At 36.7% G+C, this 13,527-nt stretch overlaps 1 protein-coding gene across 2 annotated transcripts in view; it reads left to right on the top strand.

Annotated features, from left to right (window-relative positions):
- Positions 1–9,490, top strand: part of LOC107754096 (TANK-binding kinase 1-binding protein 1-like) — a 74,425-nt gene extending 64,935 nt beyond the window's left edge. Inside the window, exons 8-10 of one of the 2 annotated variants that reach the window (XM_016570417.1) lie at positions 4,446–4,561; positions 6,609–7,387; positions 8,662–9,490. In XM_016570417.1, coding sequence (XP_016425903.1) covers positions 4,446–4,561; positions 6,609–7,387; positions 8,662–8,793 — 1,027 coding nt within the window. In that variant the 3' untranslated portion in view covers positions 8,794–9,490. The remainder of the gene's footprint in view (positions 1–4,445; positions 4,562–6,608; positions 7,388–8,661) is intronic. The other variant, XM_016570415.1, reaches the window with a different exon arrangement.
- Positions 9,491–13,527: the final 4,037 nt, after the last annotated feature.

Below are 13,527 nucleotides of genomic sequence, written 5' to 3'. Positions count from 1 at the left end.
AAATAAAACAGGGCACACACTGACACCTGATAGTCATCTCACTGATTGAAAACACCTCTGAACAGATGGACTCTAATTTCACCTTCAAATTAACAGCTAATCCTAGAGATTCACATACTTTTGCTGCTCACAGATATGTAATATTGGATCATTTTCCTGAATAAATAAATGATAAAGTATATATTTTCATCTCATTTGTTTGATTAGGTTCTCTTTTTCAACTTTCAGGACTTGCATGAAAATCTGATGATTTTTTGGCTTATATTTATGCAGAAATATAGACAATTCTAAAGGGATCACAAACTTTCAAGCAGCACTGTATATATATATATATATATATATATATATAGACTTGAGTTTGCATCCAAAAAGGGCCTTCCTTGAGATGCTAACATTCAGCATGCATCTGACTTTTTTGGTTTGATATCAGACAGCATTCCTTAAAAGTGCATTATTTACCCAAACGGTAACACTTTAGAATACCGTTCCGTCATTAATGAGTAACTACACAGAAACAAATGAGTAACGCAATATTAACACATTAGTAACTACTAGTAACTAACAGGAAACGATTAATGAATTGGTAAGAAATAGCGCTTAGTCGAATATGGTAGTTCACTATTAGCTAATTAGTAACTACTGTTTTTTCATACCTCTCTTAGAACTACTAAGAACTACTGTGTACCGGTCCATAATTATTATGAATAATGCATAATGTATAATTAATTCTAAAGTGAAGGTCATGGTAACTGACTTGTAATGACTCAAATATTACCAAAGTCTTCATAAGGAATTACTAATTATTTGGATCAGTATTCTAAAGTAAATAACATGATAACTCTCTTGTCATGACTAAAATCATTGTAAGTGATTGGGGTTTTTGCAAGTTTCTGGATAATAATTCCTTTTGCTGGATTTGGTAACACGAGTCATTACTAGTGGGTTATCATGATCTTCACTTTAGAATTAATTATACATTATGCATAATTCACATTAATTATGAACTTGTATACAGTAGTTCTCCAGTATATGATAAAATAGTAGTTACTGATTAACTAATAGTAAACTACCACTTTCAACTGAGCGCTATTACTTACTATTAATCAGAGTTTCTTGTTAATTAATAATAGTTACTAGAATGTTAATAGTGCATTAGTCATTTGTTCTTATGTAGTTATTTATAAACAATGGAACAGTATTCTAAAGTGTTACCACCCAAACATACTGATTTGAAGGGTTGAGAAGTATGTTTTGCAATTATTTTTATAATAATGATCTCTGGCAAAAGGTACTTATTTGTTTCTGATTACATAGTATTTATTGTCTGCAGCATGGGCTGTGCTGATTAAGTTATTTGGCTGCTTTAGATTAAAGTTTTGCTGAAAAATAGAAGATAAATTCATATAGCCAACATTTGTTTGCATAAAGAAGACGAATGTTTATAGATACTAGTTTCAGCACAAAGGTCAGACATCGCTCAAACAGCCCACATACCCTCCCACACTAGATCATCATCAATATTCAGATAAAAAGCACACAAATACACACACACACATCCTCCCACTTAATTTTTTTTTTTTTTTTACATTTTCTTATTTTTGTGCTCAATAGTTCTGCAGATGCTCAACAAAAGCATTTTTTCATACTTCAAGAGCTTTCATTTTACCTTTCAATGTATACACACAGGACAACATATATATGTTTGTCTATAGACAGACAAACAGACACACACACACACACACACGGGACATGCAGGCAACACTACTCTTGTTTCACTTCATTTATGTTAATAGGAAGATGTTCACACATTCAGAGAATGTTTCAGTGAACAGTCCAAAAGGTGATGCATTCATAGGCCATTTCCTAAGATTCATACAGTGCATGCAAGTGTGTGTGTGTGTGTGTGTGTGTGTGTGTGTGTGTGAACTAGAGCAAAAATTGTGTGCCTACACCGCTATAGATCTCAAAGGGCGATTATTTGAAAATGTTTATCTGCTCAGCTTGATATCACTACCCAGCATGCCTGTTTCTCACTGTATCCTGAAAAAACCCACCAAAAAACGTGTTTGCTTTCATCTGGTGCCAAGAAAAAACTCAGCGCTTGTTGATTGCTTGAATTCATTGGTTGTTTTGCACTCGTGGAGGAGAATTTATCGTTTTCTGCAAGTGTGTGTGTGTGTGTGTGTGTGTGTGTGTGTGAGAGAGAGAGCATGTGAGAAGGTGAGAAAAAAAGTGTCACACATCATCTAAATCTGCTGTAAATACCTCTTTGATAGATAGTGTCTATCAAATGAGGATGCCACATGGACAGATGAGTTGTTGCTCATGCGTCGATAATGACGGAGGAGAAAGACAACTCATTACCACTGAATACCATGGCTGCTTGAGCCTGACTGTGGATGCTCAGGAGCCCAGAGGGCCAAATGAAGGACACAATGAGCACAATGGTAAGAATATCCAATGCTATGACTCATTGACCAGCAACAGAAGACAACTTAGCAGATAACTGGTGGAGCGAGCTGGTTAACACTGCTTGGCCTGTGGTTTATTTTGATCGGTGGTCTACGAATATAAGTTAAGACTAAAGGTCCAGTACTTTGTCTATATTGATGTTAGTTTGCTCTTTGGTATTAAGTATAGTCTCAATATAAACAGAAGGCAAGATTATGCAACTGTGCTGCTGGTTCTCTCTTACTCAGCTAACGCAGATTTCTTTGGCCCGTATGGTAATTTGTGTGTGTGTGTGTGTGTGTGTGTGTGTGTGGGACTGAGAAAGAGGCAGAGAGCTAAGTCCTCCACTAACTGAGAGAGAAAATTTACGAGATGTGACCTTGCACCAGACCGCTTTGGTGGCGGATGACTCATTTAACTCATCTTATTAAAATGCAGTGAACTTCTTCGTTAGTTTTGGCCCCTTCTTGTGTTCATGACCCTCTTCGTGCTTTTTTTTTAAAATATTTAGTCATTTTTGCCATTTGCAATTAATCAAAATGTGCTGTATACAATACATATTGGTGACATTGCATAGTCAAAATGGTAGTTGACCTTAAAAGCTTTTTTTTTTTTTTTGCAGGGAGCTGTTTTACATTTACTTTAAAAAATATTTAAAAAATGAAACCCTTAATGGTGTTGACTTGAAATTAATTTAACAGCATGATGTTTATACTACTTATACTATATAAACTTATCTGTGATTGTCAAATTCATGCGAATGTACACATGTTAAAAAAAGTGATCGGTCACACTTGCACTACTGAAGTGTAAAACTGAAATGTTTCTCCTGATATATCTAACACCATCTCAAAAACTATGAGTCTTTTTATAATAAAGCACCGAAGGTTTTTGTGAATTTGGTCTATGTATAATCAGATAAAGGCCATCTGATGACATAGTTTCTGTTTCTTTGCATCTAAGTTAGCTGGAATTTTTTTACCATAAAACTTACTTTTTGATGGTTATCTTAAATGTGTCAGACTTATTTGATTGTTGTGCATTTGAATTATGTAACTTTTGAGCAAGCTAGATAAAACCAAGACACAATCTGATCAATTTCTTTGTTAAAAATTAATGGAGTATCAGTGGAAGGAAGGTTGTGAGTTAAGTGAGAGATAATGCACAGTCATTTAGTCATCATTGCAATATAAATCACACTGCTTTATTTTATTATTGATGATGAAAGTCTGATTGCTTAATACATGACCAGCTACCATATACATAAATAAATACATGGATATTAAAATTGATTACGTGTTAAAGTTACTGTATTATGCGTGAAGAAAGAGACAGCAGAGTGCTACGAAAGACTTGCAGAGCTATGTAGGAAATCACTTGCCAATTTTTGTGATGACTGAGGCTTTTTAGAAATTCGGTTGCTATGGTGAGTGACTGCAGAGTCAGATGATTTGAAACTACACTGTTCTTCTCTGTGCCAGTCATGAGTTATGTTTTCACTGGTGGAGCGACACATATCGCAGTTAAATATTGTTACCAACTGTGTCATAAACATAACTGTCAACCATTGTTACAGTACGTGCTTCTTATTATTGCTTTTAAATGTCACAGTTAAGTACTAAGGAAATAGTGCTGATATTTTTATTGTCATTGTCAGTTATACAGTAATGTGTTAACATGCTAAGTGTTACTGCTGTATAGATGAAGTGCAGTTCCATCTTAGCTGATTAGCAGGCGGTAATAGCATGATGTTAATTACACCTGGCACCTAGTTTTGTGAATCTGTGCGCCAACATAGATTTTTAAATAGAAATTTTACATAGAAAGAATGAAACGGTGATGACAGATACTTAATTTAAGTACTCAAGATGCAAAGCTATTGGTTAAACTTGACTACAGGTGGTTATGAGACTAAAACGGTTTAGTTAATTCCCTCTGTCTCTCTATTTCTCACTCCCTTCTCATTCTCTCTCTTTCTCTTGCTCTCTCTCCAGAGTAAATCTGGCTTTGGCCTATACTGAACTAACAGAGGAGTTGGGCAAGCTACAGGCTCTGACCTCGAAACAGACAGAGATATTGCGAAAAGCCTCACAGGAGCCGGCAAGCCCAGGTAGGAGGACAAGGATTTCAATATGTCATCAATATTATACATTCAGTTAGAGACATATATATTTGAACAACTATAATTACACTTTACAGAGTCATGAACATACACTATGTATCTAAAAGTATGTAGACATCTTCTAATTACCCGTTTGTATAGTCGAAAGAGCTCAGTGACTTTATTTAATGTGGCTTTGTCACAGGATTCAACCAGTGAAATGGTTTACAAATATATACATGTCTGTGTGTGCATTTATATACTGTATACCTATAAATATGCACAGTACACACATTACAGAGTTCTATAGAACTAACTGGCTTAATTAGCCCATTTCAAATGGCTGGAAAAAAGAAATCACTATTTAATTTCATGAAATAGTACCGGTATTACTTTATATTCTAATGACCCACGACACTCAATGAAGTCCTTTGGGATGAGTTGGAACGTCCACTGCCAACGCCTGACCTTACTGATGCTCATACTTTTTGCCATGTACAGGGTAATGAAGACCTGGTTTAGGTAATAATCATATTTTCATACTTTAATAAACCTCTTTTGTAATTCAGCCAATTTGTCAAACTCATAAAAATTCAGCAAAGTAGGTGGGTAAACAGGCACTTTTTTTAGCACTGCATGCTTGTTTGCTGTCTGGTTAAATTCCACAAGGAATGTTTTTGCTGACATGTTCTGATCGCCTCTCACGTCGAGTGCCTCTTAAGAGTTTGAGAACATAAACAACTCCCCCCTTATCTTTTTAGCACCTCTGCGCTCAACCACACAACCCATTTGATATAGGAAACCAGACCAAAAAGCAGAAGCGGAGATGGAGGGAGAAAAAACCCTACTGATTCATAGATAGAAGGACTGATTTCTCTAAATAGCTGATTGCAATCTCACGATTGCAGGAAGCTCAGTGTATGCACGTTAGACTTATTATTGAGAGACAGATGCATCTTCTGTACAGGATCTTGTGTGCCCGTTGCTAGTCAGAAAGTGGTGTAGCAGTAGCCTACCACAGGTGCTGGGGTGAATGCACAGGAAAACGATACGAAAATATCTCAAAGAGGAAATGTGAGGGGAAAGAGGAAGTCATTACAGACATCTATCTGTCCATTAGGGACTGTGCTGTTTACACCACTTTTTAAGATATCCTTCCGGTAATAAAATTAACCATGCTACATTTAATGAAATAAAATATTCAGATATATTATATATGAATTTAGATATTTAAATTAACAGAAACTACATGTCTTTACCCAATGCCCATGTTTTACGTAGAGCATATTCACTGTCTTACGCTTTTAAGACTAACTCATAACTTAGTTCACTTGCGTGAGATATTGTGCAGATGTAAGTTGTAATATGTTGTGTCTACTGTATCAATGCATGTTAATATCTTGTGGTGGCATGTTTTTAATCAACAGTATTTAAAATTAAATTGTTTAAATATCGTCATGCTTTTTCGTCTTGTCTTTGTTACGGTTGATGAAAAAAAATCTTGTTAAATTTACGATGTACGGAGCCCCATAAATATATTTATTGATTTTGTTAATTCTAATTCTTACTTCCTGGCCTCGATTTAAATAAAACCATTTAAATAAAATGAAAATTCAGGCTTTGTAAAAGCAAGGCTTCATAATGATGAAACAGATTTTTCTTCCATGTTGTGACATACATCCAAGTCTAACAAATTGATTATAAAGAAAAATGTGTATTTATTGGTTGCTGATTGGATTTTGAGATGTGGAGGAGGCACAAATGACAGGTAGATGAATGTGAGCTTGCAGGGGCAGAGTTTAAGCGCACTAAATGAGGAAAAAGCCCAACATACATCACCATAGAGAAGTCTGTCCTCTGACCAGCAGTTTGAGTTATGATATATGATTAATATATGAGGCTGACTTTAAAGAGCGATATCATCAGTAATTTTGTTGACAAGATTAACACTGATCTCAAGCATTTATTCAGTGTGTTTATTTAAACATGTATCTTGTCTAATATTCATTCTGCTGATTTTTTTCCACTTTTTAAATGTCCTGTGTTTATTTTCTAGTTCAGCACCACTCTCCTGTCCCTCACCAGAGGCATTCTCCTGTTCCGCAGCGCCATTCCCCAATCCAACAGCGCCATTCTCCCATACAACAGCGCCATTCGCCTGTTCCCCAGCGGCGCTCGCCAGTGCTGCAGCGTCTCTCTCCAGACATGCATCGTCGCTCGCCTCTGCCTGAGCTCAGCGACGGCCCCGCATCCTATTCCTGCAGGCCCACTTCCCACCACTTGAGGGCCAGTTTCCAGGGAAGACGCAGTTACTCTGAAGTAGCCGATCCATCAGCTTATCAACGGCCCCCACGGTTCACTCTGGACCCGGTGTCCACTTTGCCGAAACCTCGACCATATGTTGACAGCTACCACAAGCAGCAGCAGCAACAGCAACAACAGCAACACGGAGGAAGCCAGCACATGTTAGTTCAAAGACAGGGCTCTCAGTCCGGGGTTGGAGGTGATGGGGGTTTGGCTGAATCTCCACGGCTGTCCAGGGAGCTGTCTTTCCACCACTCGGATGTGTCCCACTTGCATTTTGAGCCTCAGCCCAGCCCAGCACCTCTGCATCCATCCCCACAGCCTCCACAGTCCTCAGAGGATGAGGAGGAGTGGTCCTGCCCTCATCCCATCAGTCCTCCGCGAACACTGGGGGTGTCAAGCCCCTCATCAAGCTCCAGAGGCCCCGCCTCTTGTTCCGCTTTCCCCATTCCTTCCCGTCCCAACACCCTAAGCTGTCACCCACCTGGATACCTGCACGCAGAGCATGCCCAGTCTTGGCCATCCATCAATGTGAGTAGAAAATCACATTCAGTGGCCAGAATAACCTACCTAGGCTTATTGGAAATGTGCCTGTGATTACATTTCTGTGAAATGTTACATTGCTTCTGGCTCATTTCATGACAATTTCAAAGTGAAATGTATAGTAAGTGGCGCTAAAAGCATGTTCAGTTTTATCCAAAACAGATGAACATAAATCTGACTCGTACCCCAAGCACGCCATATTGAAAGTGCAATGCTGTACCTGGTGAGCTACCAAGCAAGTTTACTACATCAAAAAAGCCATGTGATGCTAATGTCAAAATGTATCAGTTTACAAATCATGCATTATTGTAAAAGTGTTTTGAGGTCATAATATAGTGTTGTGCATAGAACCATAGAACAAAATTCTAGATAATAAAGACAAAAACGTATTTATTAATTTAAAATCTTACCCTGTAATCATAAAAAAGAAAAGGAGTAAAAGTTGTTTGTTTTACCACCAATAGTGTTCATTTGAGCTAGAAAATGCGGTATTAACTGTATAAATAGATATGTTTTTGGCATTTTGCAAAAATGTAGGTAGAGGCTCATTTTTCCAATGAACCTATGTTGAGAATATACAGTGACAAAGGTGAAGTGTGTAATTTCTACACCATTTGTGTCACCAAACGGAATTAAAAAGTATTTTTTTCAGACTGGATTCCTCAAACTTGTGCAGCATTCAGAATTAAATTGAGAATGCTTAAATTGAGAAAGTCATGACAAAGCCATGTGTTAATATTTAAAAGGCTTGAAGTTTGAAATGTCACCTAAATTTGTTTCCTAATTCACATATATTTTTTTGTATTTAATATAAATTTGTAGACCAGGGAGGAATAACAATTAATTAATTTAAAATCCACATCCTGTATTCCCAATTCAACTTCCTGTAGAGTTTGGCCAATTAAATTTAAATAAGAACTTATGGATTGAAAGGGAGATTTCTAATGCACAACCGTGATCTGCTACTGGCTGTACAAACAGATAACCCCGTCCCCAAACTCACCCCATTGGTTGAGCCACCATTGCTGTGTCTGGCTGCTCTAACAAACACAGAAATATTTTGAAAGCACCATGGAGACAGTGTTTAGAGAGGAACCCATATTCATATGGCTTACTTATAGCTGTCTGTGCCAAACAAGCTAGAAAAGGAAAAGAGTTTAAACTCAATAAAATACACATTTCACATTTATTGTATCTTTTAGATTTTAAGACGTGGATTTTAAATATTATGGCTTTCAAACATATCACTGTGCCCTTTGCAGCTGTGGATGGAGACAGAGGAGGAGGGTGACGTCAGGAGCTGCCCGCTGTGCCAGCTAATCTTCCCTATTGGTTACCCTGATGATGCCTTGATCAAGCACATTGACTCGCACCTGGAGAACAGCAAGATCTGACACCCACAGCCACGCCATGCCCATTACCTTCTGTTGTTCCACAGTTACATTCATTCTTTGCTCCTGGTATTTTTAGCCGGGTGCTTTCAGGCAGAATGTAGGCGATGCACCTGTGGCCAGTCTCCCAATTTGATAAGTGAAACGGAGATCTGTGATTACCTGCAAAACTCAAATGTGTCATGAATGGCTTATATCTCTATATATCGCTTCTTTTCAACAAAAATTTCTTGGAAAATGGTAACTTTGTATTTTAAACACTGTTTATCAACAATTATACACACTAAACCAAACTGACTGAGCATATTGCAATATTATGGCTCTCATTTCAGCTACAGTTCAACTACAGTTCCTATGATTATTTGCATTATTTACACTTTAATGTGGTCACAGAATGTGCTTTGTGGCCATTTTTGGAGAACTGAGTAGTTATGAAGGCGCTATACAGGATGAGTATGAGGGAATATTAGACATAATGGCCAATGGTTGCATTATTTGAATTTCAGCACTTTACATAAGCCCTTAATATCCAGTTTACCTTTATCAATACTACTAACACTGAGGTAAAAATGTAATGTTAATATTTCTATATCCTTATAGAAATCATTTATTTTTTAATACTCCAGGGTCTTGAATACCCTTAAATATATCTTAGTTTGGCAGGACTTCCCTTTAACAAAACTGAATTCTTTGTAATTATCTGTAAATTCACAATCGCATCTATTTTTTTTTTTTGTCTTCCGGGGTGTTTGGCTGTAAAAACAGCGAAGATTTTTTCTTAAAAATATTCTTAAATAATTTCTTCTCATAATGTACATAATGATTGCAGCTCTGTGCACACAGTTTAGCCAACCACTGACAAAACACCAGTTACTGTTGTTCTCAAGACAGCAATACTGTGATTTCCATAGTACACTTAGACAGCAGATTGTTTTTGATGTAATTACTTAAGAAAAATTGCTTTGACAAAATATATTTGTTCGTCTGATCACATCACAGAGCGCAATCTGTTTTATCAGTTCAAACTTTTTTAATGTACTGTAAATGTATACCTGTATTTAAAGCCAATTATATGTATTAACCTATATAATATAGATATGCATTTTTCAAGCTTGGATAAGAGCAAATGGAAAACTACTGGAACTGCTAATTCAATGTTTTGTATTGCTGTGATCCAAATGATACAGCACCAATTTGAGTGTGTTTAATTAGTGTTTAATTATCTTACTATTCCCTATTCTTCCAGGTGTACCTTATACTATGTTATAAAGTCTTCTTTCTCGCTACTTTCCCTGAGTCTGCAGACTTTGTAAAAACGAGGGCACTGGATCTGCTACTAACCCAAATACAGAGGAACTAAAATGGGAAAGTAGCACAAAGAAGTCATCGCTGGTGCACATGAGCAAAATTACGAAGCCAAATATAGCGAAGTGCAAAATAAGAAGCTATATGCTGTCTGTCAAATAACTGGGTGGAGGTTTCATTCAATTGGTCATCTAATTTTATGTGGTAATTGCTAATATTCTGGAAAATACCATTCCAGATGTTGTAAATATACGAATCGTCTATGATGTCACCATTCCAAATACCATGAAATACAAGTGTGGATAAACTGAAATGCCATCAATGCAACCAAAGACACAGTCTGCTTGTTTTTTTTATTTCTTTTCACACGATGACCAAGCACCACTTAAGAATATTACCCTGAAATATGGTGCGACTGAAACATGTGGAAGAACATTTTCGATGAATAGTGTGCAGACGTGGAAAGATGCAGCTAAAGTGTAAAGACAATCCATTTCTGCATAATCACCCACAAGTTTCCATATATAAATATATATTATATCTTGTCTTGCACCCTTGTCCACGAACATGGAGAGTACAGGTGCATCTCAATAAATTAGAATGTCGTGGAAAAGTTCATTTATTTCAGTAATTTTGATCAATTTAAAGCATCCTTGCTAAATAAAAGTATTAATTTCTATAATTAAAAAAAAAATTATACTGACTCCGAGCTTTTGAATAGTATAGTGTATAATGTTACAAAACATTTTTATTTCAGATAAATGCTGATCCTTGGATCTTTCTGTTCATCAAAGAATCCTGAAAGCAAAAATTTACTCAACTGTTTTAAATATTGATAATAATTAATAATAATAATTTTTTTTTTTTAAAGTGTTCCTTGAAAAACTACTTCAGTCTGTGTGCACTGAATTTATTTAATACACGAGTTTCACAATTTGAGTTGAATTACTGAAATAAATGAACTTTTCCACGACATTCTAATTTATTGAGATGCACCTGTAGAAGCAAAGTAAAACTTCAGCCACTATTCACAAAGATTCGCTCAGGAGTTATTTACAGTAAAGAGCTATTGCTGTTACCTTGCTCCTCAAGACAGTGTTTTTTTTTTTCTCATGCAAAGGCAAATTAGCAAACTGAATGCTTTTCTGGATGCTCAAAGTCTCTCTTTTGCCCTGTAGTTTGGTGTGTGATTTCTTTGTGATATAACTCAGGGGATAAAGCTTTGTGAATATGGCTCCTTGACCATACACAACTAACCTCCACTGGGACAATGTGAGAATTCACCAAATCTATTGAAGAGCCAAGAGGACGCTAATGGGGTAGAGAGATTTTGTCATACCAACAAGGTATACTTTAAAGAAAGAAAAAAAATGAATGCATATTGTGTCAAAAAATATTCTGTAAATATTATGAAATAAACTGGAACATGCTCTAATTTGGTGTACATTTGTCTGATTTGGTGAATATTGCTAAAATTATCCACAAATGATGCTTTTCACTCAAAAACTGAGGTGCATAAGCACAGTTCAATGAGGCTTTCGATCATTAAGCACCAACATTTCACAATATTACTGCTTTTGCTGTATTTTGGATAAAATAAATGCAGGCTTGGTGAGCAGAAGAGAACTATTTAAAAAAACATTAAAAATCTTACTGTTCAAAACATTTTGACTGGTAGTGTACAGTATATGCAGGGTTTTTTTTGTTTTTTTGTTTTTTTTTACCAAAAGTATGTTTTATGATGATCTCTTATAATAGATAACTTAGAAAGAGTCTCTCTCTCTCTCTCTCTCTCTCTCTCTCTCTTTAATTCATTGAACTGATAGCAATAGAGTTGGTTTTGTCAAAGTGCTGTTTTAAAACTCACATCTGTTTTCCCCTAATTCCCCCACCCCACTTCCGACACTTTGTGTCATTTCTCTGTCACATGCATACATGCTCAGAGAGAGATGCACTTCTCTCAAGTTCACAGGATGGCCCGCCCATCCGCTCAAAACCACATGCTCTCCGTGAAGAGCTCAGTACTCTCTCTTTCTCTCTTTTCTTTCTCCTTTTCTCTTTTTTTCTCTCTCTCTTTCCTTTTCTTTCTTGACAGACTCACACAAACAAACACACATCACACAGGCAAATGCCTCCACCTCAAACATTTCAGCAGATATAGGTCAAATGTAGGTTTTAGGGGGACTAATTAAAATTTTATCACAAAGGGAAATCAAAGCCAAGTTGATTTATGAATTATAATTAATTTCAAACATTACCATAAGTACAAACTCAATTTTTTTTATTGCTTTGGGGAAGTTAATAAGATTGCCCTAAATAGTTTTTAAATTTTTTTACCAATATTTATGCCTAAATCTATAATATTTAACTGTTGTGAACAGGGGAAAAAATATATCGGCTAAAATAAAAAAAGCATTCAAAGACGTTTTTCACCTTTTGTCTGACGTTCATGGGAAAAAGTGATATGACATGTGGCCAAGGTGACCCATACTCGGAATTAGTGCTCTGCATTTATCCCATCCAAAGTGCACACACACACAACAGTGAACACACACACCCCGGGGAGCAGTTGGGGGTTCGGTGCCTTGCTCAAGGGGACCTCAGTCGTGGTATTGAAGGTGGGAGAGAGCGCTGTACATTCACTCCCCCCACCTACAATCCCTGCCGGTACGAGACTCGAACCCGCAACGAGTCCGACTCTCTAACCATTAGGCCACGACTTCCCCCAGCAAAAAACAAAAAAAACATAGAAACAACTTGATAGACTATGATAAGAGTTCAGCGTTAGTGGTAAACACAAATATCTCTTTTCTGAAGTGTTGCTGCCATCATCTTCACACTTTTCTTAAGGCCTTACACTAAATAACTAAAGTTCTCAAAAGTGAACAATTGGATAAATCCTGAAACGTTTTGTGAAGGCGACTTGGCGTATACATGCATTAATATCACCATGGATTTTTTTTTTTTAAATCAACGTATGCACACACTTCTCATGGCCAAAAATATGTGGAATCCAAAAACCACATCAATAGGTGCTTGTTGAATATTTAATTCTAAAACCACTGGCGTTAATAGTGAGTTGGTCCTACCTTTGCTGCTGTATCTGGGAAGACTTTCCACTAGATGTTGGAGAACGGCTGAGGTGGTTTGCCCCTTTTTAAACACAAAAGTATCAATGGTATCAAAAGGTCCTTGAATCACAGTCAGCATCTAAATTCATCCCAATTCATTCAGTGGTGTTCATGTTTGGGCTTTTTGCTGAACTGTCATTTTCTTTCACACCGGTAAATAATTTCTTTATGGACGTCACTTCTATGCCCAGGCATATTGTCATACTGGAACAGGAAAGGTACACAAAAATGTGCATGCTGCATGATTGATCATATGCACCTGCTAGTAATGGGGGCAGGTGAAATAGCCAAACCAGTTAAT

The sequence above is a fragment of the Sinocyclocheilus rhinocerous genome, unplaced genomic scaffold (assembly GCF_001515625.1).
Source record: "Sinocyclocheilus rhinocerous isolate Xijiao unplaced genomic scaffold, SAMN03320098_v1.1 scaffold502, whole genome shotgun sequence".
Lineage (NCBI taxonomy): Eukaryota > Metazoa > Chordata > Actinopteri > Cypriniformes > Cyprinidae > Sinocyclocheilus > Sinocyclocheilus rhinocerous.
Note: the sequence above shows the minus strand (reverse complement) of the source record. Positions and strands in the feature narration are given on the sequence as shown.